At 56.4% G+C, this 27,421-nt stretch overlaps 1 protein-coding gene across 1 annotated transcript; it reads left to right on the plus strand.

Moving 5' to 3' along the window:
* The first annotated feature begins 703 nt into the window (after positions 1–703).
* kat6a (K(lysine) acetyltransferase 6A) lies at positions 704–27,233 on the plus strand. Its single transcript, XM_084694734.1, is given in 18 exon segments — positions 704–832; positions 2,506–4,054; positions 12,253–12,361; positions 12,802–12,917; positions 13,150–13,231; positions 13,462–13,576; positions 13,993–14,348; positions 14,953–15,065; positions 15,886–16,001; positions 16,267–16,408; positions 17,448–17,609; positions 18,065–18,158; positions 19,686–19,917; positions 20,058–20,247; positions 20,353–21,021; positions 21,156–21,420; positions 21,574–22,053; positions 22,056–27,233. Coding segments are annotated over 17 exon segments (6,735 nt in total). The 5' UTR covers positions 704–832; positions 2,506–3,328; the 3' UTR covers positions 24,824–27,233.
* Positions 27,234–27,421: the final 188 nt, after the last annotated feature.

Here is a 27,421-nt window from a genome sequence, read left to right on the forward strand (position 1 = left end):
GCCTTTGTGCATTAATACCTATTTACCCATGAAAAACATCAGTAATATGTGAACATGGTCACCTGTCGTTTCATATGTGATAAAGGCGCGTTCTGGTATGGTTAAATGCTGCTTGGCATTGCGGGCAATTTACATAATCGTTTTAGTGGGTGGATAATATTAGCTACGTATCATAATCTAACTGGCGGGGAATCAGAGCTCAACACAAACATGATATGCTTTGTCGTGTGTGATACACTAGCGTAGTAACAACATCAGATCTAACTCTGGGGATTGTATTATTGTTTCATTGTCCTCTCGCCACGGAGCTGCTACAATAGATTGCAGAGCCAACCAGGCGATGTGGAAGGGGGCTCACTTTGATCTTTAAATACCCTCTAACATTAAAACCACACACTCCGTGGCTTTGATTTTTCTCTACCAAGCCAGCTGCAAGACAAAAATTCAGACGGTCCCTAAAATGCTTTTTCCAATGTGTGCGCGCATGGTGGAGAAAGCGAGAACACCTATCCCTTTTTCTGCTCCACCATCTGTCCCTTTCTTCCATTTCATGTGTTCAACCGATATCCCCCCCTCACAGCTACAACTCCGTTGCTCCCCCTACCCCCTTGCAGTGCATTTTTCCTGTCCTCTTGCGTTTGCAGCTCGAACGATGCAGACGGTCCCTTGCCCCGACTGTTCCCCCCTCCCCCACTAGCTGAGCTCCTGTTTCACTCAAAGATGGCGTCAGCTTTGGAGCCTCTGGTATCTGGCTGCATTTTTGGGCTTGTTGTTGTCTCTGATTCGAAGGATTTTTGGCACATTATCCAAAGCAACTCGACACGAAATACAGGTGAGTAGCGGCTAGTGGTGCGAGGGGATTACAAGGCTCACGGGCTTCTCTCTGAAACCCGAACTGGACCAGTCGTAGCTTTCTGGGAACCGCGAGAGGTAGAGGGAAAGGGGTACGGAGAGATGATGATCGCGAGGGGGGGCATAGGGGTGGTAGGAGGGAGGGGGGAGTGAGCCGAGGCCTACTTCGTTCCAACGGCCTTGTCTTCACTGCACCGCAGGCTCTACGTGGGAGGGTGGGTGATGGAGGAAGGAAGTCGGGTAGGTGGGGGTTTACTAGCCTTGTGCGGGGACGCGCCTCGCGGGGAACAGTTTTCACCCAGAGCCGAGGACGAGGCCCAGCGGCCATAAAAAGCATGTTACATGAAAAATTCTCCACTGTGAGATCTTCATTTTTGCACATGTCCGTGAGACGTTATGCCGTTTGCTTCTTGCATTGTGCCTTTGTAGGCCGCGATCTTACCTTAAATATCACCCATGACATTCTAAACTGTATTATTCCTTGTGATGGTTTGCTGTTATTGTTTGAAACCTCTGGCGTTGTGGTAGATGTCACCGTTGCTTGTACTAAAGCACCAGCCAGCTATTTCCTTTTAGCCACACGTTGTTGATGTTTGGGATCTATTTGGATACTTAGTAGTGTTACTCACTTACTGGCTAGCCAATTGGTAAACAACAGCACTCAGCGGGAATATTAGTTGCCAGGTAATTGCCCATCATATCATTGAGTAAACAGATAGTGAGGCTGGGAAAAAAGCGAGGGATTGTAGTTGCAGTGATTGTTAGCTAGCTACAGTAGCATTAACAAAACGAACCAGTTAGCATGATGTTACGGCCAGTTTATCATATCACAATATTAGAGTAGTTGAACAATTCGAAGAAATACTTTACAATGTTTTTAAGTACGTTAGCGTACTAACGAACTAACTAGCTAGCTAACTAGTTCAGTCTAGCTATTGTAACTGTTGTACAGCATTGCCTAATGTTGGCGTGAGGTATAATTACTGTATCTGAAAATGTATTATGATTAGTTAGCTAATTTTTGTCTCGCTGCAACATAGTATAAAGTGTAGTTTGTAGCTACAATATATGGGCTATAATTCTTGCAGACAATTTAAAACTTTGGACAAGCCTGTCTGTTCTAACACAGTAAACAGATATGGTGTCATTGCCACTTACTGTAGACAGCTAACATATATTACTATTAGTGGTCTTGAATATTTTAAGAATTCGGCCAGGTCCAGTCAATTGATCTGAAAGCACAGTTTGAACTTGAAATCAGTGGTTGGATGAATTGGGGTTTGAGACCTATGCCAATTTAATGGTATAGGATTTCATACGTTCATCTTCAAAAGTAGTTGCTATCATGTCAGGTATGACTGTCAGGTATGATTAACCTAAGTAATAGACAGGACCGTAGGTGTTCATGGCGGGTCTTGTTGAAAATGATTTGCTCCTTAGCCAGCTGCTTCTGGGACCTGGAGTTTGTTTACGTGCGTGTCACTCACCCCAGACACCAACAAGGAGCAAATATTTACAGTCGTTCACAACACAGCGGATGTGTTACCTGAGCCTTCATGGGTCCATGTTTTCTCTTAAGTTGTACGGAAGTGCGACCCAGACACTGTCCCTCTTGTTTCTGACCCCGGTGTGTGTCTCCTTTTGTCTCGGCAGGCTACATTAGTTGCTGAAGTGGCGTGAAGGTGATCCGTCTACGCCGCTCTCTGGGGTGAGATATCTGTTCCAGTCCAGACGTGAAAAGAAGGATACTTCTAGAAGAGGAGGAGACCTGAGGGGAGAGGAGGAGGAGGAGGAAGGAGGAGAACACACGCCAGGAGGTTGTCGTTCCCCCCCCCCCCGTCGACCTTCAGTTTGCTTCGATAACCCACAGAAAAACCGCTTCCCTCCATAATCGGCGCCGAACGACTTGCTTTCTGACACGACCATGGTCGGCTCCGATTCAACTCGCTGAGAGCTTTATGTTTCCCGCCGATAACAGACTGACCCAACGAGTTTCTTTGTCCATTTTTTGCAACGGTTGAGGGAGACACCCAGGTGTTTGCCGGGGCCAGGATCCCCAGCGGTGGGACGGAGTAAGTGCTTCGCTTAGGAGGTTAGGCTGACCCCGCGACTCCGCCCCTCGCTGCGCTCCCTTGGGCCGCGTCACCCTGCCAGGAGAAGGGGAGCGGGTCGGAACCAGGTTTCACCAGGCGGGCGGGTTGACAGGGGGGGTCTATGCTATGGTGATCTGCTCCTTACCGTGCTGCTCGTGCTCAGGCTCTGAGGGACTCCCCGCGCGGCCCCGTGACAAAGGCTAGTCCCCCGGCGCAGGGTCGGAGGAGGAGGAGAACGAGAGAGGGGGAGGAGGCGGCGGCGCGTCAGAGCGCGGGCCCCGGGACCCTTCCTTTTCCCTTTTCCGTACGTCGGCGTTTCGCACAGGGGCGTCCCAGTCGCGGCTCGGGCCCCCGCGGGCCCCCCCCCCCGCCGGACAGTCGCCATGGTGAAGCTAGCCAACCCCACGTACACCACCTGGCTCCTGGAGGCCATCAAGAAGGTGAAGAAGCAGAAGCAGCGGCCGTCGGAGGAGCGCATCTGCAACGCCGTGTCCATGTCCCACGGGCTGGACCGCAAGACGGTGCTGGAGCAGCTGGAGCTCAGCGTCAAGGACGGCACCATCCTCAAGGTCTCCAACAAGGGCCTCAACTCCTACAAGGACCCCGAGAACCCCGGCCGCCTGGCCTTCCCCAAGCCCCGCGGAGGCAGCTCCTCTGGGGGAGGCGGAGGTGGTAGCGGCGGCGGAGGTGGTAGCGGCGGCGGCTCCAGCGGCGGCGGCTCCAGCGGCGGCGGCTCCGGCGGCTCCAGCCACCACCACCACCACCACCACCACGGCAAGAAGCCGGGCCTGGACTGGAACAAGCTCATCAAGCGTTCCCTGGAGGGGCTCCACGAGACGGGCGGCTCCACCCTGAAGAGCGTGGAGCGCTTCCTCAAATGCCAGGCCGACGTGGCCGCCTACCTGTCGGGCAGCGGCTCCATGGGGCCGGGCCTCTTCCACCAGCAGCTGCGCGTGGCCCTGAAGAGGGCCGTGGCCCACGGCCGGGTGACCAAGCAGGGCCCGCTGTACCGCCTGGTGAGCCGCAGCTCCACGTCCCACGACGGCACGGGCACCGTGGCGCTCGAGAGCCTGCCGCCCGTGCGCCTGCTGCCCCACGAGAAGGACAGGGTAAGCCTGGGACACACACACAGCATAACGCTTACACACTGCATGGGCCGCAGCCACCGACCTGCACATGTGCACACAGCCTATGTGCTGGTGTGCAAGTAAGTGTCCCGACACAGTTTGGGACCTCGCCCCCCCCCCCCCCCCCCGCGCGCGCTCACAGCGTGACGACCCCGTGTTTCCTCGTAAGCGCGGGCGATCTCGCATTCGTTGGCCGGCCAAAGAATCCATACACGTGCCGACTTGGGGAGCTGCTTTCAAAGAGCGCGTGTCGAACGGATTCAAGCCAGGCCCAGTGTGTGACTTGTGTTGGGGCGAATGTAAGCTGATACAAACGTTTGTGTGTGTGTGTGTGTGCGTGCGCGCGAAGGGTGTGTGTCTTTGTGTGATTAAAGCCGGTACACGCGGCCAGGCAGACTGCTGAACAGGGTTGGTCGTGGTGCTGGGCTCATCCCGCGTGGTGCGGACAGGGGTCAGGGCACGTCACCGGGACACCGCAGGGGGGACACACAGGACAAGCATAGCTCCCGTGTCTGGGTGGGACTGAGGAAGGTGTGTGTGTGTGTGTCAGTTGGCACAGAGCGCTGCTGGAGTGTGTGTGTGTGTGTCGTGGGCCCTGCTGTGGGGGCCGGGTGTAGTGGCGGTGAGGGCCCGGAGGAGCAGGAGCTGGGCTGGTGGGTCGCTGCCAGGGCTCTCCAGCCCACAGAGACGAGAGGAGGCTGGACAAGAGGGAGGGGAGAGGAGGGTGGAGAAGAGAGGAGAGGGCAGGCTCGAGGAGAGGAGGGTGGAGATGAGTCACGTGGACTCGAGCGTCCTGCCGGGACTGGCGACCAGCTGCAGGGCTGCTCCCTGTCAGGAGCTGTCAGGAGATGGGAGAGAGACACATAGGGAGAGAGAGAGAGCTGGGAGAAGGAAGGAAGGAAGGAAGGAAGGAAGAGGGAGGGGGGTTGGAGCGGCACTGGTGCCAGAGGAAGAGGCCAGACCATCGTGTGCTCCAAGCAACTGCAGCCAGTGAGGGAGGGAGAGAGGGAAAGAAAGGGAGAGAGGCTTGGAGGGAGAGAGAGGCTTGGAAGGAGGGAAAGGAAGAAAGAAAGATAGGCTTGGAGGGAGGGAGGGAGGGAGGGAGGGAGGGAGGGAGGGAGGGAGGGAGGGAGGGAGGGAGGGAGGGAGGGAGGGAGGGAGGGAGGGAGGGAGGGGAAGAGCAGCAGACATGCAGGCGACAGGAGCCAGGGAACACACCCACTGGTGTAACCTGATAGACAGCAGCCGGGCACTAACCTCTCCCACCCAGGGGCAGGGCCACACGCACACACCACACACGCACACACACACACAGCCACAGAAACACACATGTATACTTACACGGTCTTGCACACATACTTACACACCCCAAAACAAACACACATAAACACAGACAGGAACTCTGAACACGCAAACCTCGTACCACACGTTTCCTGCATAAAGGCATGCTTGTATCAGCAAATCTAACTAAGAGAAGTAGGCGGTCATGTGACACCCGCAAACACGCACACACCACTACACCAGATGACCAGATCAGTCGTCAGATGGTTATGTGACGTGAAGGGGTCAGAGTTAGTTGGGTCATTCCGTGTTTTGACTCGGCTGCGTGGATCACTGCTGCGGGCTCCTTACAAGGAACTTCTCTGAGGCTTACACGCATACACACTCTAGCACACACACACACACACACACTCTCTCACAAGTGCACGCAAGTATGTGCACATGACCACACATGCACACTCACAAGTCTGCGCATACTACCCGCTTGCACGTATAAGAACACGAATGCGCGCTCGCGCGCACGCGAGCAAGCCATGTGTACATTGACGTCACACACACACACACTCAATCGCACACCCACTCACTCGCACACAGGAGGATTAGCAGCGGCGCGAGTGGAGAGAGCAGCCAGGAGTCACGTCTGTCTCACACACTGACCCGGGTGGCCCAGATGGCCCTCACTTAAGACGGGTCATCCCTGGCAGACTGAGCTGGCTTTAAGGAGCGAGGAGTCACACCCTCTTACAGCAGGGCTCTGTGTCTGGGCCGCATGCATGCCTGGAGCTGCTGGACTGGAAGCAGAGAAGGTTCCGGAACTGGAGAGGTAGAAGGCAGCTCGGCAAATATCCACAAGGCCTCAAAGTTCAGCTGCATGTGTCTGCTTGGAGACTTGCCTGTGTGTGTGTGTGTCTGTGTCTGTGTTTCGTCTGTTGTGTGTGTGTGTGTGTATCTCTGTTTACCTGTATGTCTTTGCATGTGTGTCTGTGTGTGTGTCTCTGTGTGTGTGTGTGGTGGCATGTGTGCGGTGGCGTGTGTGTTCGTGGTGGTGTGTGTGTGGCACCGTCTCCATCAGCTCATCAGGGTCATATTTCCGGAGTGATTGTTGGGGGTTGTTATTAAAGGGGGGAGCGAGAGATGGAGAGAGGGGGGTGGGGGGAGATGGAGAGGGAAGATGGGGGGGGGGGGGAGATATGGAGAGAGAGGGAGATGGGAGGGGGGAGAGAGGGAGATGGGGGGGAGAGAGATGGAGAGGGAGATGGGGGGAGAGAGATGGAGAGAGGGAGATGGGGGGAGAGAGATGGAGAGAGGGAGATGGGGGGAGAGAGATGGAGAGAGGGAGATGGGGTGAGAGAGAAGGAGAGAGGGAGATGGGGGGAGAGAGATGGAGAGAGGGAGATGGGGTGAGAGAGATGGGGGGAGAGAGATGGAGAGAGGGAGATGGAGATGGGGTAGGGAGGGAGATGGAAAGCACAAGCAGGGGAGAAGTCTAAACAAATGGCTAAGCACCAGCTTTGACCCCATCATGGAGAGATTTGTGTACTCCACACCCAAACGACTGTACCTCTCTCTCTCTCTCTCTCTCTCTATCTCTCTATCTCTCTATCTCTCTATCTCTCTCTATCTCTCTCTCGCACACACACACACACACTCCATTCAGACAGGGATCCCGCTCCCTCACCCTTTCACCCCCACCCAGCCCCCCTCCCCCCTCTCTAATAGGGGGTCATTGCCAGGCCATGTTGGGGGGGCGGAGGGGGAGAGGAGTCAGGGGGAGGTCATGGATATATAGATGGCAAACCTCATTGCTTCCCTAAGCACCCGTTATCCGTGTGTGGTGATGGCCATTAGGTGGGATGGGCCTGACTTTGTGTGTGTGTGTGTGTGTGTGTGTGTGCGTGTGCTTGTTTGTTTGTGTGTGTCGTCTGGTCTGCCGTCGGGAGAGAGAGAGGGATGATGCTCCTCCGTCTGCCCCCGTCTCAAACAGCTGGACCCGGGGTGAGCCCCAGGTCTCCAGCTGATGTTTCCAGTCACACAGGGGACGTGGGAATGTGGAGCCCCCCCTCACACCAGCCCCTAACCCCGGGGTGCTGTGGGGGGGAGGGGCACCGGGGGGGGGGGGGGGCGACCGGTTAGATGACTCGCAGGGTCAACAGGGGGATCGCGTCCAGTCCCCTGGTTCGACTTGTACAGCTCTTGTCGTCCTAAAGTTGGAGAGGAATGAGCGTCTTCTAACGGAGACTCCTCTTGGTTCCCTGTCGGGAGTTGAGATGACGGTGTGGTCATTTAGCACAAGTACAGCACAAGGTCATGGATCAGAAGCGCGCCGTTCCGACAGTGCTCTGGTGGTTCCAGTCAAGGAACGGTCTGTATTTAGCAGACCGTGGAACAGCTGGGATAGTGGTTGCATTTCCCCTCAAGGTACCAGTGACAGCCAGAGCAGAAACAAAGAATAGCCGGCAGTAGTTATTGATAATGTTGCCCCTCCACACACCCCAACCGCGGTACTACTTCATCCCTGATTGGCTGCAGGGGGGCGTGGTCGTGCGACCAATGGCCTTCGAGATGCTGAGGGTCAAATGGCCCAACCGGAGAGCTGGGAGCGTGGGTCATTAAACCCTCCCCTGGGGGGTCATGGGATACCTCACCCTGCAACATGACAGCAGGTGGATTCAACCAGCTCCGTGTTACTGGGCCATGGATATGTGCTTGTGGACTGAACCATTTCTGCAGCAGAGAGGAGGGGTGTTCAGCCTGGTCGAGTTCTCAATCGACGTCTCGGACATCTTCGGTATGTGAGCCATAGAGCCATTCGGATCAGCCCATAGACCTGACATAGGGAGGACAAAAGCAGTTTGTGTCTAAATCAACACTAATAGGTTTGTGGCAGGTGTTACTACTGTAGCCCGTTGATGCTGCATTTTCACCTGGTGCTGGATATACTGGTGCTGGATATACTGGTGCTGGATATACTGGTGCTGGATATACTGGTGCTGGATATACTGGTGCTGGATATACTGGTGCTGGATATACTGGTGCTGGATATACTGGTACTGGATATACTGGTGCTGGATATACTGGTACTGAGGCTGGAAGGAACTGGGCTGGGGGACCTGACCGCGCGTGTGTGTGTGTGTCAGAGTGCTGCGTTGCTCCGGTCATGTTTATCATGTAAGCAGCTGCAGTGTCATATCGCCACTTCCTGTTCTTCACCATGTTGGTGAGCATCTGATAACAACTGGGGAAATCACACGCAGGGCGCTTTCACACAGACACACACACACACACACACACACACAGCCACACCACCCCTGCTTCCTGCTTTGGCCTGGTCTCTCACTGTGTGGGTGTGTGAGTGTGTGCGTGTGTGTACTTGTCTTGTGAGAGAGTGTGTGGTGTTTTGTTGTTTGTCTGTGAGCAGGCGTGTGTGTGTGTGCGTGTGTCACCGATCCTGTAACATTGATCAATGAGGTCTTGGGTGTGTGTGTGTGTGGGGGGGGGGGGTAGATGGGCCTCACATGTTAATGAGAACCTTGACTTGAGACAAGACAAGGACGATAGGGCTGCCCACCCCCACCCGCCTCCCTCCCTCTCACCCGCCTCCCTCCCTCTCATCCTCCTCCCTCCCTCTCATCCTCCCTCCCTCCCTCCCTCTCATCCTCCCTCCCTCTCACCCTCCCTCCCTCCCTCCCTCCCTCCCTCCCTCCCTCCCTCCCTCCCTCCCTCCCTCCCTCCCTCCCTCCCTCCCTCCCTCCCTCCCTCCCTCCCTCCCTCCCTCCCTCCCTCCCTCCCTCCCTCCCTCCCTCCCTCCCTCCCTCCCTCCCTCCCTCCCTCCCTCCCTCCCTCCCTCCCTTCATCCTTTCGTCCTCTCCTTTCATTGTTCCCACCGTCGTGGTCTCCTCTCCTGTGTCGCCGGTCCTTTCTCTTTGTGCTGAAAGACGAGCAGGCAAGGCCAGACCAGTTTACCTGTGCCCTGCAGACTCGCGCCAACATGGCCGCTTCCAACATGGCCGCCTCGACACCAAAGCAACCCTGCGTTCCAAATCACAATTGACTTCCTGTTAGAACGTACACTGCATCCGCCCTTCCAAAGTGCCTACTGATGCAGGCAGTATGCATACCACTGGGACTTGCTGCTTTGTCTTGACATTATGCCTCGAACTTTGGACCCTTCTTGTTCTTGTCGTAGTCATTTGAAAGGTGAAAATGGCTGCTGCCAAATGTTTGATTTACCTTGGACATAGAAACCAAGAACACAAAGCAGGCCAGAGATGTGCATCCGGTCCCAGGCTGACCCCAGCCCTCTGTTGTTCATGTGTGATGTCTGTAGGTCAGTCCCTGTGACACACCTTCACTGCACGGGGGACTGGGGGTCAGGAAAAGCCCACTGCAAAAGAGGACTGGATGCAGTAGGACATCCTGGAATGTTTGGCATTTTTTAGCATGGTAGAATGGGCACTTGTAGACACCCTAGCGTTGTCACTTGGTAGTTAGTGGCTCCTACTGTCCAGCCGGCAGGGCCGTGTTTGGGCCGCGGTGCGGTCATGGTTCTGGTCTGACAGGTAGATGTGCTTGTTGACGTGAGGCGAGTCAGTCCCGGCCCTCGCTCCCCCCCCCCTCACGCTCATCAACAAACAGGGGTCAGCTCCCAGCCTTAAAATAGACCCGCGAGTCAAGTACTGGCCGTGACCCCCAGCTCCCGGCTGTGGGAACCTTCTGGAAGAACGTGCCATTCTGCGTGGCTCTGGGCTGGCCCTGTGGTGGACACGGCTCTGGAGCCTCGCGAGGCATCGGGGAGGGAGACGCTCTGTGCTCGAGGTGTAGCGGTGTAGCTGTGTAGCTTGGTGTTATAAGGCCTCGCTTTTGGCCAAGGTTGGGGTCCAGAGTGGGATTTGAACCTGCGACCTTGCAGACATCTTGAATTTGACGCGCTCTACCCCTGAGCTATACCCATCCCCATGCTCTACCCCTGAGCTGTACCCATCCCCATGCTCTACCCCTGAGCTATACCCATCCCCATGCTCTACCCCTGAGCTATACCCATCCCCATGCTCTACCCATGAGCTGTACTTACATGTCAGTGTTACGTGCCCTCCATCCTCCATGTATGTATGTTGTTCTCTGACATCTTCTGTTCTTTGCTGTGTTTTCTTCTGCTGTGTCTTTGGAGACCTGCAGTTACGTGTGTGTGTGTGTGTGTGTGTGAGCAGGACTGATGGAGAGAGGAGCCAACAGACCCAGACCCCTCTTCTCCAGCAGGGAGGGGGTTAACTGGCAGGATTGATTGAGGTGGTCACAGAGAAGGCCGCACAAAGGGCTGCCCCCCCCCTCCACCTCTCCCTCCCTTTCTCTTTCTATTTATCTCTTTCTCTCATTCTCTTACTCTCCCTCCAACCTTCTACCTCTCTCTCTCTCTCCGCCTCTCTCCCTGTTGTGTGAAGTGTCCCTGTGTGCAGAGGGAGCCTGAGTCAGAGGGAAATGAACCCAATAAATCACGCTCCTCTCCCTGTCTCCTCTCTGCCTGGACCTGCTCCCTCTCCACAGCTATGTGCAGCCAGGCAGGAATGTCTCTGCACCTGCCCCAGACCTCTACCCCAGCTCCAGCCCCCTACTCTAGCCCTCTACCCCAGCTCCAGCCCCCTACTCTAGCCCCTTACCCCAGCTCCAGCCCCTCCTACCCTAGTTCCAGTCCCCAGCTCCAGCCCCCTGCTCCAGCCCCCCTGCTCCAGCCCCCCTGCTCCAGCCCCCCTGCTCCAGCCCCCCTGCTCCAGCCCCCCTGCTCCAGCCCCCCAGCTCCAGCCCCCCTGCTCCAGCCCCCCTGCTCCAGCCCCCCTGCTCCAGCCCCCCTGCTCCAGCCCCCCTGCTCCAGTCCCCTGCTCCAGCCCCCCTGCTCCAGCCCCCCTGCTCCAGCCCCCCTGCTCCAGCCCCCCTGCTCCAGTCCCCTGCTCTAGCCCCCTACCATCAGCCCCATCTCTGGCCCCTGCCCCCTGCCCCCACCCACCTCCAGCCCCAGCTGTCTCTGCTCCCCTCCAGCCCCTCCAGCCCCTCCTCTCCCAGGCTACAAAGAGAGTGAAGGAAAATCACCCTTATGTTTCTCATCCTGTATGTGTGTGTGTGTGTGTGTACCTGCCAGTGCAGTTGTGTGTCTGCGTCTCAGAGATGGGTACTGGGTGCCTGGTTCCCCTCCTCCCCCTCTCCCTCTCTCCTCCCTCTCCTCCTTCTCGCAACCTGCCCGTGCTGAAAGATTTATGGTGCCCCAGAACTGAATGTCAGGTGGTGTGCAAGAGAATGAGCATCAAAACAGGGCCTTTAAGTGGCGCTCTGAGAACACAACCCTGGGATCCAGCACAGAGCAACCAGGGGAGCAGTTCATCTGCCTCACCCCCCCACCCCCCCCCCCCCCTCCCCCATCACGCACACCTCCTGAGACCTGGGCCTCCTGCTTGTGATGTACTATACCCCCCCCCCCCCCTCCTGTTTTGATGCCATAGCTGTAAAAAAAAAAATTGTCTCCATGCACACTCCCCTCGCAATCCCTGAGTGTGTGTGTGTGTGTGTGTGTGTGGTCTCTGGGCAGGATGGTTGCGTCTCGTTGATGAAGCGCTGACACTGATCCGACTGTGAGGATCACAACGTTGCTTTGTTGCCCGGCTGTTTCTGTCTGTGTACAACGGAGCTGTTTAAGTGACTCTGCCCTCTGTCTCTCCCTTTCTCTGTCGCTTCTCTCTCTCTCTCGCCTCTGTCTCTCTCACTCTCTCTCTCACGCTCTCTGCCTCTGCCTTCCTCTCCTTCTCCCTGACTCTCTTTCTCTCACATATTCTTTCTCCTCTCTCCTCTCTCTGTCTCTCTCTCTCTCCCTCTTCTTCTCCCTGACTCTCTCCCTCTCCTCTGTCTCTCTCCAGCCCGTGGCAGAGCCCATCCCTATCTGCAGCTTCTGTCTGGGTACTAAGGAGCAGAACCGCGACAAGAAGCCAGAGGAGCTGATCTCCTGCGCAGACTGTGGCAACAGTGGTGAGTGAACTCCTGACTGACTGACTGACTGACTAGCTGACTGACTAGCTGACGGATTAGCTGACGGATTAGCTGACGGATTGGCTGACTGGCTGACTGGCTAGCTGGCTGATTGGCTGTCTGTCTGATTGACTGGTAGTACTACTAAAGCACTTCACCTGAATGCCACTATTAACTCCTAAGTGCTCCTTCCGACTTATTATCACAGTGGTTAGCAGCACAGAAGGACAATGCCTTTTCTGGGTTTGAACTGTCAAGCTGAAAAAGAGCATAAATCAGAGTCTGTACGGTTTCAGCTCTAGATCTTGAATGCCACTTTTTAAATATGTTGTTGCTGTGATGAGGCCTCTGCCCTTGCCTCTGACTGTGTATGGAGAAAGAGAGAGATAATGTGTGTGTGTGTGTGTGTGTGACATTGACGTGTGTGTCTGTGTCCCCAGGCCATCCGTCCTGTCTCAAGTTCTCCCCAGAGCTCACGGTGCGAGTCAAAGCTCTGTGGTGGCAATGCATCGAATGCAAGACCTGCAGTAACTGTCAGGACCAAGGCAAAAATGCGGTGAGTGTTCATGTCTGTGTGTGTGTGTGTGTGTGTATGGCTGTGTGCGTTAGACCAGTCTGTGTGGTGCCTGTAAGCCCTGAGAAGGTTGCCAGTGTGAGCTGCAACACGTTCAGCCTGTACGGTCCAGGGTGTAAAGGGAACCAGCAAATGGTTGAGACGTCAGCTATGTAAACACATGCCGGAGGGGAGTGGCTGAATATCTGCTGTGGTGTGTGTTGGCCCTGTACAGGAGAACATGTTGTTTTGTGATTCCTGTGACCGGGGCTTCCACATGGAATGTTGTGACCCCCCTCTGATGCGGATGCCAAAAGGTAAAGACCTCCCTCCCCCACGCCCTGTGCTCTCTCTCTGTCTCTGTCTCTCGCTCTCTCGCACTCGCTCTCTGTCTCACACACACACACACACACCGTAACTGTTCCCATTTAACTGTAACACACATCCACATTTATCAGGAAGCTCTTAAGCCAGTGTCCTACTCTCCCTTACTGACCCCCCCCTCCCTGCCCTGCCCCCCCTCCCCTCCTCCCCCTCCCCCCCCCAGGCATGTGGATCTGCCAGATCTGCCAGCCCAGGAAAAAGGGCAGGAAGCTCTTACACGAGAAAGCAGCACAAATCAAACGACGCTACAACGCGCCTCTGGGACGCCCCAAGAACAGGTACCTACCCCCCGCCCCCCCCCCCTCCTCACAGTGACCTCACGGTGACCTCACGGTGACCCGGTAAACCCAACCTCCCCTGGCTCACTGAAGGTCCTGTCTGCCAGCGCTGGTCTTGTCCCTGACGAGCACAGCCCCAGCTTCTTCCTTCCAGACAGTTCACTTATCTACAGCAGCAGCAGCAGAATCCCTGCAGAGGGGAGATAGCGTGGTGCCTGGGTTGTGGTGGTGGTGGTGGGTGGGGGGACACCAGACAAACTGGAGCCCAGAGAGATGAGACGCTGCTCCCCGTCCCTGTAGACGGTGGAGTCCTGCTATTCCGATTAGTCCTGTAATCCCTCCCTCCTCTCTGTCCTCTATCCTGCCTTTCTCTGTTTCTCTTTCTCGCTCTCTTTCTCTCTATCTCTCTCTCTCAGACCGGGGCGGCCGTTCAAGAAGCTGCGCGGGCCGGGCGGGCGCGGCCGGCGGCGGCGCGGGGCCGGCGGCTCGGACCGGCGCTCGCAGGGCTCCTCGTCCCCCCACTCGTCCTCCAGCTCCTCCTGCGAGGGTTACCCCGGCGACGACCGGCTGCTGTTCTCGCTGCGCGAGGACGACGCGGCGAGCGGCAGCCTGCGCTTCAACAAGAAGACCAAGGGCCTGATCGACGCCCTCACCAAGTTCTTCACGCCGTCCCCCGAGGGGCGCAAGGCGCGGCAGGAGGTGGTGGACTACTCCCAGCAGTACCGCATTCGCAAGAAGGCCCTCCGCAAGGAGGATGGGGACGACAGGCTAGGTGAGTACAGGGATGAGAGTATTCTGGCACCGTGTCGGATGTCCAGCGTGCGGCCATGAGAAGAAAAAAATAATTGTGGTGGGAGGGGGGGACTTGTATGCGGTTTTAATATTTTCTAGTCAATTGATTTCCCCTACCAATCATTTGAGAGGAACGCAGCTCTCACTACCGTTACAAGCCTATCAGAAGCAGAGCAGGGCGGGTCCTGGCCACACTGTGTGAATGAGATCCATGCGTCACGTTAGCGTTGTCGTTGAAAGAGTGGAGCGCAAATTCCTGGAGCCTGGGGGATGATGTCCTACCCATAGATAAAGGACTCTGAATAAATGGCTGTGGGTGTGGATAGAAGAAGGTAGAGACGACAAGCCTTTTGGCAGTTGGTGCATGAAACGGAGAGAGCCTGGTGCTTGTTTGCACATTTATTGCGGGACATGACTTGTCATTCACAATTTCTTAGTCACTGGTCATCCTGTCTGTAGAAAACTAACAGAAGACAAAAAAGCGTTTCTCTCCAACCTGAGTAGAACTTGACTAGAACCTGTGTAGAACCTGTGTAGAACTTGTGTAGAAGTGTCCCTCTAAAGGAGCGACTGTGTCCCCACAGACAATCAGGAGGGGAGCGACTGGCGCGAGGACGAGGACAAGCTCCCGGGCCACGAGAACCTGACTGAGAAGGACATCGAGCTGTTCAGACACATCCAGGAGCTGGCTCTACAGGTAGGGAGGGAGGAGGGAGCTGGCTCTTCAGGGAGGGAGGGAGCTGGCTCTTCAGGGAGGGAGGGAGGAGGGAGCTGGCTCTTCAGGGAGGGAGGGAGGGAGCAGGCTCTTCAGGGAGGGAGGGAGGGAGGAGGGAGCTGGCTCTACAGGGAGGGAGGGAGCTGGCTCTTCAGGGAGGGAGGGAGGAAGGGAGGGAGGAGCTCCCCTTGGGAGGGAGGTGGCTTTACAATTTCCCCACTGCGGGACAAATAAAGGATTATTTTATTTGACAGGTAGGGACACATTAGGCCTAGTGGAGACACACATTTCCTAGGAATTTATCCAGAGAGTTTAAGGAAACACATTCATTAGTGTTTCCAGTGTTGAAAGAGTTTTAAGGTAAAAGTTTTGCAAACTGTGTGTGTGTGTGTGTTAGGGTTAGCATGCTATGCGTGTTAAGAGCCTCGTGGCAGACGCTGCGAGTTTAAACTCAACAGACCACCGTACTACGAGTAATCCTCTGTGTGTGTGTGTGTGTGTGTGTGTGTGTCTGGTTGTATGTGTGTGTGTGTGTGTGTGTGTGTCTGGTTGTATGTGTGTGTGTGTGTGTGTGTGTGTGTGTCTGTCTGGTTGTACGTGTGTGTGTGTGTGTGTGTGTGTGTGGTGTGTGATGCTCTGTGGGAGCTGGTAGGCTGGGTTAAGCAGGGGCCAGTAATCCTTGGTGTGTAATCTGTCTGTCTGCCCCGTACCGGCTTAATCCACTGTAGAAAGCCTGGACTTGGCCTAAGATCTTAAACCTGACAACCCCCTCTCATATCTCCCCCCCCCCTCCCCCCAACAGAAAGTGGGAGTGACAGGTCCTCCAGACCCTCAGATGCGCTGTCCGTCAGTCATAGAGTTTGGGAAGTTTGAGATCCAGACGTGGTACTCATCTCCGTACCCGCAAGAGTACAGCAGGTACACCCACACCACCACGGGGAGAGACGCAGGCTTGGGTTTCTCTCTGTCTCTGTCTCTCTCTCTGTGTCTCTCTCTGTCTCGCTCTCTCTCTGTGTGTGTCTCTCTCTGTCTCTATCTTTGTCTCTCTTTCTCTGTGTGTCTCTCTTTCTCTGTGTGTCTCTTTCTCTCTGTCTCTATCTCTGTCTCTCTTTCTCTGTGTGTCTCTCTCTGTGTGTGTGTGTGTGTCTCTCTCTCACTGTCTCTCTCCCCTCCACCCCCACAGGCTGCCTAAACTCTACCTGTGTGAGTTCTGTCTGCGCTACATGAAGAGCCGCAGCATCCTCTACCAGCACATGCGCAAGTGCAGCTGGTTCCACCCGCCGGCCAATGAGATCTACCGGAAGGACAACGTATCAGTGTTTGAGGTAGGAGAGGGCGGAAGGGAGGAGGGGAGTGTGAAAAAGTGAGATTGTGTGTGGGTGAGTGTGTGTGTGTGTGTGTGAGACAGAGAGAGAGAGAGAGGGGGAGAGAGAGGAGAGAGAGAGAAAGGGGGAGAGAGAAAGAGAGAGAAAGGGGAGAGAGACAGAGAAAGGGAGAGAGAGAGAGTTAGAAAAAGGGAGTGTGGTAAGGAAGGGAGGCCACCTTGCCACAAACCACTCTTCCCTGTCCACTTCCTCTCCCAGCCACTTCCTGTTTGGTGTCACTGTCTTATCGAACACTTCCTGTTCTGTCCTCTGGAGCCAGTATGAAGGCAACTCCTCCCTTCAGAACCACAACGTGTTCATTTAGCAGGCTCACAAGGAGTAGCATACTGGGGGGGAATTAAACCTGCAATCTCCTTGATCTAAAGTCGTGCTCTTCCACTGAGCTATACCCACGCCTGAAATAGTCTTCCAAGTGGTTAGAAGCTAGTACCTGCTGAAGGGCACTGGCCCACAGCTCTGAGAAGTGTGTGTGTGTGTGTGTGTGTGTGTGTGTGTGGGACAGACTGGATGGCATCTGCGGCTCCTATTTCACCGTGTCTGCAGCCTGTCCTCACTCTGCTCTCCAGGAGAATAGCTGGGATGTCTGGCCCACTGCCAAACTCCCCCCCCCCCCCTCCACCTCTCTCTTTATCTCCCTCCTTTTTTCTTCTCTGTCTCCATGTCTGTCTTTCCATTTCCCTGTCTCGTCTCTCCCGTTCTCCATCTTTCTCATGTAACAGAGCGAGGTGGAGACCAGTGGCTGTATTGTCTGAGTCTTTTAGAACAGCCTGCCCTCCCTCATCCCACGAGTGTCTGTGTCAGAGCGCGACACTGGCCGAGTCACGTCAGAAACCAAGTGTTGAAACCTGTGGGGGGAGGGGGGGTTGGGGGGGGGGGGGGGGGGGCTGGTGGTTGGGGCTGGGGGGGATCTTGGCTGATGCAGGCTGTACTTGATGCAGCTGGCCTCACCACTGTGTCGTGCTGCGTTTCCCCTCCCCAGGTGGACGGGAACATCAGTACCATCTACTGTCAGAACCTGTGCTTACTGGCCAAGCTGTTCCTGGACCACAAGACGCTGTACTACGATGTGGAGCCCTTCCTGTTCTACGTGCTGACCCAGAACGACAGCAAGGGCTGCCACCTGGTTGGCTACTTCTCCAAGGTACGGCAAGCCGGCAGGGTCAAACCTCGCCAGGAGGTGTCTTTCCTGTCAGATCTTCGGTCTGTTTTTTCATCTCTGAAAGGGGAAAAAAAGACAAGGAAAAAAAATGAACGTGTTGACTTAGTTACCTCCTGTGTGTGTCTGTCTATCAGAGCTATTTTTGTAGCACAGAATCTTCCAGAATGCAGATATGTGTGCAGTGGCACGTGTGGTGCTAGCTGTCACTGTCGTGCACACATGCAGGTGTTCCGCTTAATATGCGCGCTGGCTGCCAGCAAACACAGCAATTAGGAGAGAGATCAGCTCTCACACACACAGGTTTTTCCTGTGTGATCACAGCCCTTTTCTCCAAACTACTTCTCCATGCCTCAGCTCTCCTGCCGGAATGTGTGTGTTCACGTGTGTGTTCACGTGTGTGTGTGTGTGTGTGTGTGTGTGTCTCTCTGTGTCTCCAGGAGAAGCACTGTCAACAGAAGTACAACGTGTCCTGTATCATGATCCTGCCTCAGTACCAGCGCCAGGGCTATGGCAGGTTCCTCATCGACTTCAGTAAGACCCTGCTAACGCTAACCCTGCTAACCCTGCTAACCTTGCTAATCCTACACCTGCTAATCCTGCTAACACTGCTAGCCCTGCAAACATTGCTAATCCTACACCTGCTAAACATAGCCTTAGCCCTGCTAACCCTAACCATGGTAACCCTAGTGTACCCTAAAGTATGTAACAGGCCACGGGCGTCAACGAAGTGCTAGCTTTTCGTTGGTAGTGGTTGCGCTTGGAAGTCGAGAGGTGGCATGTTCGACTCCCAGTGGGAGCGAACATTGGCTGGAGCTTGCAAGACCACGTCTGTTACACTAGCCTGCCTTCCCTGCTGCCCCCCAAGTGCTCCTTACTCCGAGGCTGGTCCCCTCCCCCGCCCCCTTTCAGTCTCAGAAATTGAACTACATGTGGGATTTAAACAAGGAGTAGCCTCCTAATCCCTATTCCTTAAGTAGTTGAGTTCCTGGGCGAATGGCAAGGAAATGGGATCGATCCACTTGCTGGCAGGCATTAGACCCTCTACTAGTAAGGCTGAATCCCAATACTATCTACTTTTGCGTGTTCGCGTGAGAGCTAGTGGCGTCCCAATACTCTTTTGGAGCTAGGGGTAGGGCTAAGATGAAGGGGGGGGGGTATACACCCTTTAAAACCAAGTAAGATCGGGAGCTTACTTGAAACCTAGGGCTATGTGAATACTGCGCGACCGGCAACAATGGCGGCCATATCATCCAGAGAGTCTGATAAATGTTTGGCTTAATTCATTGATAAAAAAATTATGACAGTCTTGTTTTGTGCTATATACTGTCCTGTACATATGTATTTGCAACCATTTTCATAATTGAAACGTTAGTCGCTAGTTGAATCGATAGTTTGCTACGCTAATGTTACTGTGCTGATTTGCACAACAGTCCTGCATTTCTCTGACTAGCATTTCTACAGTTTTAAGCGAATTTCGTTTGATTTCAGAGCATAACACTACTTGCTTTTGAGATAGCGATACGTGCTACATTTACATAACATTTAGTCATTAAACAGACACTCTTATCCAGAGCGACTTACAGTAAGTACAGGGACATTCCCCCCCGAGGCAAGTAGGGTGAAGTGCCTTGCCCAAGAACACAACGTTATTTTGCACGGCGGGGAATCGATCCGGCAACCTTCTGATTAGCCCAACTCCCTCACCGCTCAGCCATCTAACTCAGGCTAGATGACGTACCCATAACCAAATGGCACCCCATTTCTTAGGGATATGTAGCCCTTACCCCTCAGTTTCGTGGGTCAAGGGCTAGGGGTAAACTAAGGGCTAGGGGTAAGGGCTAAGGGTAAGGGGAAGTATTGGGATTCGGCCTAAGACTGAAGGTGTGAATGGCAGATCTTTCTAGAGGAATGTTAACTACGGTAGCTGGACGAGGGTGTGAGAGGGGTAGCTGAAGCACTTGACTCATGCCATCTCTCTCTTCTTTCTCCCTCGCGTGCTTCCTTTCTATTCCCTCCCCGCGCCCTCCCTCCCTCCCTCTCCTCCCCCCCTCCCTCCAGGCTACCTGCTGTCTAAAAGGGAGGGGCAGCCTGGCTCCCCTGAGAAGCCCCTGTCAGACCTGGGCCGCCTGTCCTACATGGCCTACTGGCGCAGCGTGGTGCTGGAGTGTCTCCACGAGGTCCGTGACCGGCAGCTCACCATCCGCCGCCTCAGCAAGATCACGGGCATCTGTCCCCAGGACATCACCACCAGCCTGGAGCACCTGGGCATGCTGGAGCAGCGGGGGGACAGGTGAGGGAGGCGCGGGGACGACACACACTCGTACACACACACACTCGCTTTCAGGCTTACTCACTGCTACTTACAGTACTGTTACATACTGCTATGCACGCCGTTTTGTCGATCCTCACTGTCTCTGTCGGGCTTGTCAGGCTGGTGATGGTGCGGAGGGAGAAGCTGGTGTCCACCCACATGGCCCGCCTGCAGGCGCGGCCACGGCAGCTACAGGTGGTGCCCGACTGCCTGCGCTGGACGCCCGTTGTCGTTACCAACACGGTGGTGTCGGACGGCGAGGAGGAGGACGAGGAGGAGGAGGAGGAGGAGGAGGGAGACAGCAAGGAGGTGAGGAAGGAGGAGGGGGCCCAGCCTGTCGCCCGTCAAACGGCTTTCAGGGTCATTCCTGTAGCGTGTGTGTGTGTGTGTTGAACGTGTTGTTTGTGTTGGCAGGAGCAGGTGAAAGCCAGCCACAAGCTGTCCCCCCTCTCCTGGCACGTGAGCGAAGAGACGGAGAAGGAGATGAAGTGCTTCCCAGGGTTCCCCGCCAGCCAGAGCTCCCCGGCCTCCTCCTCCCCCGTCCGCTGCCCCCCGCCCATCCCCGCCCATCCCCGCCCCCCTCCCCCTGCCAACGGCGAGCGCAGGGGCCGCGGGCGCCCCCCCAAGAACTGGCCCTGGGGCAAGGTGAAGGACAGCCCCCGGGAGAGGGGGAGGCCCCCCAAGATGAGGGCGGGGCCCGAGGAGGACAAAAGGGAGGGCGGGGCCAAGACCACCACGTCCTCCCCGGGCAGCCCCCCGGCCCTGTTCTCCCTGGACAGGCAGGCTGACGGCACGGCCATCCACTCCCTGGAGATGCCCCGCCACCCCGCAGTACCACCCCCTCGCAGCAGAGGGCGCCCTCCCCGGAAGAAGCGAGGCCCCAAGCCCAGGCTGAGCGACGAGTCCCGGGGGGACGGCCTCCCCCAGCTGCCCCTGGCTCCCCGGCTCAGCGACCCTGCGCCCGTCAGACGTAGCTGCTTCAGCGAGAGCAGCGAGGAAGAAGACGAGGACGATGAGGACGATGAGAGGAGGACTCGCTCCCCTCCCATCCTCACCAAGCCTGCCATGGGCCTCAAATGCAAGGTTAGAAACAGTCACCCTGTTTACTTACAGGCTGGTTAGAAATGAATCTGTTTGATGATATTCAAATCTTTTTTTTGTGTGTGTTTGCACAATTAACAATCGTGTCGTCGTCACCCCCCCCCTTCTCTTCCCAGAAGCCTTTGCGAAAGCGGCGCATGCGCCCGCGCAGCCACCCCCACAGCAGCGTAGTCACGGAGACCATCTCCGAGACCACGGAGGTCCTGGACGAGCCGTTCGCAGACTCGGACCAGGAGAGGACCATGCCCCGGCTGGAGGAGGAGACCCCGCTGGGGCACCACCCCCTCCGCCGCTACCTGCCCGCCCGCCACGCCCTGAGACACGGGGAAGCCACGCCCAAGCGAGCCCGCCGCTCCCACCTCACAGAGTCGGAAGAGGACGGTGAGTGGAGAGAGGGCTGAAGTGTGTGTGTGTGGAGGGGGGCTTGTGCGTGTGTTTTGTTTTTGTTGGGGTCTAGTGTGTACTGAGCCTGCTGTTTACGCCATGCCTAACTGTTCTTTTATGTCTGTCTGTCTGTCTGTTCCCCCCCCCCAGAAACCACCCCTGTCCTGAAGGCGGCCTCCACTTTGCCGGCGGCCCCCGGGGACCCCCCCAAGACGGACCCAGACACTCCTGTCAAGAAGAAGAAAGGCTGGCCCAAGGGCAAGAGCCGCAAGCCCATGCACTGGAAACAACGTCCAGGGCCGAAGCCAGGCAGCGCCGGCGGCCAGGGGGCAGGGGACAGGAGTCTGGCCCAGTCAGGGGAGCCCCAGCCCGCCAAGATCAAGATGAAGCCTGGGCGAAAGCCCCGGAGCTGGTACCTGCAGCGGGCCCAGGAGGAGGCGGAGAGGCTGGAGCAGGAGAGAGGAGGGGAGAAGGCCATTGGAGCCCCGGACGACCGGGCCGCCAAGAGGCCCCTCCGGACGCCGGCCGCGGACGACATCGGCAAGCGCAAAGACTCTGACGAGGAAGAGGACTACATCCCCAAACCCGTGGAGCCCAAGATCCCTAGGAGGCGGGGTCGGCCGCCCAAGACCCCGCCCTCCGCCAGCCCCTCCCCAAGCCACCCCCGGCGTCCGAGCCCGACGAGGAGGACGACGACGCGGAGCGGGGTTGGGGCGAGGCCAAGCCCAGCCGGCCCCCGCCCAGACCCCAGCTGTCCGCCACGGCCGGGCCCCGGGCCCCCCCGCCCCGGGTCGACGCAGACCTGGCGAGGGAGAGGGAGGAGGAGGACGAGGAGAGGGAGGAGGAAGAGTGCGCCGGGGGAAGCGCCGGCAGGAGGATGGCGGCCATGGCGGGCTCGGGGAGCCGGCGCAGCGACGACCACGACGCCGACGACGAGGGCGACGGCCACCTGGAGGACAAGAGCGCCGCCAGTGCCGCCGCAGCCGCCGGCAAGAAGAGGCGGAGCCAGGACTCGGAGGACGACGAGGAAGAGGACGAGGAGGAGGAGGCGGCCTCGCCGGCTGCCTCGCCGCCCGTCAAGGAGGAGCCCCAGGGAGGCGAGGCTTTTTTAGAGCAGCAGGGCAGCGCGGTGGCGGCGGCGAGCCGGGACTACGTCAGCAAGCAGGAGGAGGAGGAGGAGGAGGAAGAGGAGGAGGCCGAGGAGCAGCCCCCGGAGGCCAAGTGCCGGCCGGCGGCCGTGCAGGACGAGAGGCGGCGGCGGGAGCAGGAGGAGTCGGCGGCGGCGGCGGCGGCCGTGGAGACGGTCACAGTCATCTCGGTGGCGTCAGAGCCCATCGATCTGCCGCCCCTGATCCCGGAAGACAAGGCCGTCACCCTGCTGATCGAGCCCCAGCACCCCCACCCACACCCCCACCCGCAGCACCCCGACTTCAAGGAGGAGCTGGCCCACCACCCCCACCACCACCACCACCACCACCCCCACCACCACAGCAGCAACGAGCTGGACCTGGAGACCATGCAGGCGGTACAGTCCTTGACCCAAGGCGAGGCCCAGGACGAGGAGGCCGAGGCCCACGGGGCCTACCAGGACTGTGAGGAGACCCTGGCCGCCTGCCGCACCCTCCAGAGCTACAGGGAGCCGGAGGAGGAGGCCCTGGCCCTGGTGGAGGAGTGCGGGGCGTCCCAGCACAGCAGCCCCCTGCCCAACCCGCCCATGCCGCCCTTACCCAGCCAGTCGGTACGCTCCGTCAACAGCCCGGGCCTCGCTCCCGGGGTGCTGGGCGAGCCGGGGCAGGGCCAGCGGGGCGGGACCCCCGGCCCCACGGGGGGAGCAGGCGGAGGGGGCTACACCCAGATCACCCCGGAGCACCCCAGCTCCCTGTCGGCCCCCTCCCAGCAGAACATGGAGACGAGCCCCATGATGGACGTGCCGTCCGTGTCGGACCACTCGCAGCAGGTGGTGGACAGCGGCTTCAGCGACCTGGGCAGCATCGAGAGCACCACTGAGAACTACGACAACCCCAGCAGCTACGACTCCACCCTGGGAGGGGGGGGCAACGGCGGGGGGAACGGCGGGGGGATGTCGGCAGCAGCGGCAGCCGCGGCCGCCTCTTCCTCGTCGGTCACCGCCTCCTCCTCCTCCTCCAGCTCGGCCGCGCCCTCCTCCGCCTCATCCCAGGCCAGCAGCTGCTCCTTCGTCCCCGCTCCCGGCCTCACCTCCCCCAGCGGCCCCGGCGGCGTGTCCTCCCAGATGTCCATGGGCAGCTGCAGCCACATCCAGCAAGGGGGCCCGGGCCAGAACGGCGGGCCCCAGCCCCCGCCGCCCCCTCCCCCGTCCTCCAACGCGCCGGGCTGCGGCCTCAAGCCCTCGCAGGGCTGCGTGATCGAGCGCTCCCCCGGCGCCGGCCAGCAGTCCCAGAAGAAGGTGCCCCAGCAGGCCCCTCCCCCCCAGCCCCCGCCCTCGGCCCCTCCTCCCCCGCCCCAGCAGCAACAGCAGCAGCCCCTGTCGCAGTGCAGCATGGGCAACGGCTTCTCCTCCACGCCCATGATCATGGAGATCCCCGACAGCGCGGGCGGCGGCGGGGGCGGCCGGAGCCTGTACGAGCGGATGGGCCAGGACTTTGGCGCCGGGGGCTACGCCCAGCCCTCGGCCACCTTCAGCCTGGCCAAGCTCCAGCAGCTCACCAACACCATCATGGACCCCCACGCCATGCCCTACTCCCACTCCCCCTCTGTCACCTCCTACGCCACCAGCGTGTCCCTGTCCAACCCGGGCTTGGCCCAGCTGGCCCCCTCCCCCCACCCGCCCCAGGGCCAGTCCACCATGACCCCGCCCCCCAACCTCAGCTCGGGCTCCATGAACCTGGGCTCCCTACAGCTGCAGTGCAACATGCCCACCGCCAACATCAGCCTGGCGCCGCCCCCGCACACGCAGCGGCTGCAGGGCCAGATGGCCACGGTGAAGGGCCACATCGCCATCCGCTCCAAGGCCACCCAGCAGCTGGCCCCCTCCCCCCACCAGCAGCAGCTGTACGGCCGCAGCTCTGGGGCCGTGGCCATGCAGGGCTCCCCCCGCACCCTGGCCGTACAGCGTGGCATGATGCCCAACCTCATGCCCACGCCGGCCGCCTACAACTCCATGAACATGAACCCGCTCAACGCCATGTCGGCCGGCTACCGCATGCCGCAGCCCATGATGAACAGCGGTTACCACGGGAACCCCCCCTACATGAACCAGCCGGCGCAGTACCCCATGCAGATGCAGATGGGCATGATGGGCGGCCAGGGGTACCCGCAGCAGCCTATGCAGCCCAATCACCACGGCAACATGATGTACACGAGCACCCCGCACCACAGCTACGCCGGCGTGCCCAAGCAGTCACCGTACATGAGCAGATGAGCTGCACCACCGATCACATCGGAGGGAGAGAGGGAGAGAGAGAGAGAGAGAGAGGGAGAGAGGGAGAGAGAGAGAGGGACGGGCCTAACCCGACACACTGACCCTCCGGGGGCCTCCTGTCTATCACTTGTATCCACCCTCTCCGAAGCCCTAACGGGCACCTGAGGGAGAGAGGGAAAAAAAAAGAGGGGACTTCCCTGGTTTCCAGTTTTGAATTGTTGTTAATTTAGTTCCGTTCAGTTGGACTTAGTTTCCCAGCCCCCTTCCCAAGGGCTGGCTGTGCAAGGGAGGAAGGGGCTGAGAAGGGGGGTATGTGGACATGGACCTCTGGGAGGAGCTGATGTCCGGTCAGACCCTGTCTGGGCTACGTGCTGGTGCCAGGGCCTCCTCCACTGTGTTGACCCCCCCCCCCCCCAGAGCTCAGGAGGAGAGGGGGGAGGAAGAGGAGGAGGTGGAAGAGGAGGAGGAGGTGGAAGAGGAGGAGGAGGGGCTTGAGGACGGACTTCGGAGGACATGTTCAAAGGAAAACCGAAATGGTTAACTGAATATATATTCAACCATGCACACAATCTTTTAATTGACATAGGAAGCCTTACCTTAAAAAAAGAGACAATGATAATAATTGTAGATGGACTTTTTTTTTTTTTTTTTTTTACTTATGATTTTGAAACTTTCGTTGTTTGTTCACTTTTTCACTTCGACGACCGTGGAAAATACTTGTGTGCAGTCCAAACTATCTATGCTTTGGTCTTTATATGTGTGGCATACTGGAATGATGATTCAGTCTCTCCAATAACACTTAAACATACACACACATACACACATTCTCAAGTACACACACTCACACCTCCGTTTCCGCTTGGTGAGCCAAGGCGTTACTTGCGTAGGAGTAAAGTTGGGCCTTAAGGAAATAGCAGGACAGGTCCGCAGTCTGTCTTCCTCGTCAAGCGGTGTTTATCAGCACCCAGAAGCGCGGGTGCCCCTAGAGGTCAGGGGTCACGGCTCACACGTACGTCCACAGTAAAACAAGTAGCATTGTTTACCCCCGAACACAGGGCCACAGTATAAAGTGCGGTTGTGAGACGTTTTTCAATGTAAATATTCTGGTACTTCCCTCTGGACAGTCCCGCGACGACTCCCCCTAGTGGCAGGTGAGGGTCAGCGCGGCGCTCGCTGTTTAGTCACACTCCACAGACTGAGGTTGTATAAACGTCAGCCCACGTAATTGACCGTCTACTGGACATGCGGAAAGACATTTCCGGAGACCATACTCACTGCTTTAAGGAATATCAGCTTTTTTGAAGCTGGACCCCCACTTCATTAAGTGTTAATGACCCCCAGAGAGGTCAAGGCATCCTGTGTGAATGGTGTTTTCTGTTAAACTGGTGTTGTTTTGTGCGCCTGCACGCTCCAATTGACTGGTGTTGGGTTATTGACCGTCATGCCCCAAACTGATGGTCGATGCCTCACCCAGTGCATTGTGCTGGCCCTCACACACACACACACACACACATGCAGGTGAAAGGGTAGGGTGCCCTGCATGTGGACTGTTTCCAGTACCATGCTAGGAGTAGAGGAAACCCAGTTGCTATTGTATTCCAGTATTCAAGTCAAAGGAGGAAACTTTTTTTCTTACAGACCAGACTTTTCATATTTTATTTGTGTAAATTGTTTTTTTTTTTCAGTTTTTTTTTTTTTCAGTTTTTCTCTGAATTTTATCAGACTGGGCAGCTTTCTTTTATGACACAAGCTGACTCTTTTTGACTTTAGAAAACCTATTGTAGAGAAAATGTTTTTTCTATAATATAAAAAGGAAATTCTGACATTGATATTGGTACTGTCATTTTTTTCACTTCAGTTTCAGGAAAAAACAATACATATTTTTTAGCTCGACTTGGGTAATATTATTAAGAAATTCAAAACAACAAAAAAATTACCACTCACTTTTAGTGAATTTAAGATGCCTTTAACCTCTCCATTCCATCTCATCTCTAGATTTTTCTATCTTTGTGTAGTATATTAATGCTATTTTAAAACAAAAGGAAAAAACAGATATCTAAAGGTCACTTAGAGTTCTTTTCTTTTGTTTTGATCTGTGTGTGTATAGGATGACTTCCTTACATTTAAGAGGCATGTAAAAATGAGCTCAGTATATTTCTGTCTGTTTATATCGCTTCCCTTTTTGTATCCTTTGTAATTGTACATGGTGAGTTGTAAGCTAAGAGAGAGCTCAAAATAAAGAGAGGAATGGGGCTTGGCGCACAGTGAAGGTTGGTTGCGTCCAGCTGCCTCAGCTCTCCTTTGTCCCTGTATGTATTTACATTTATTTGTTTTTTTCTTTCTTAGCAAGTACTTTTAAAGAACTCTGTACATTTTAACATAAAACAAAAATAAATTATGTTGAGCCATTTATGTTTTCATTGAATTTTTAAAAAACTCTTCTGTATCAATTAATGGTCCATGGTAAAAAAAAACCCGAAGGAACTTCTTATTAAATATTTTTTTGACTTATTATAAATGGTCATTCTAATCATAAGCGCAATATATAAACTCCTGAATAATATAAATATGCATGGTTTATCACTACAGTAACGTACG

This window comes from Hypomesus nipponensis, chromosome 28, assembly GCF_054491055.1.
Source record: "Hypomesus nipponensis isolate SF chromosome 28, ASM5449105v1, whole genome shotgun sequence".
NCBI classification, from domain to species: domain Eukaryota; kingdom Metazoa; phylum Chordata; class Actinopteri; order Osmeriformes; family Osmeridae; genus Hypomesus; species Hypomesus nipponensis.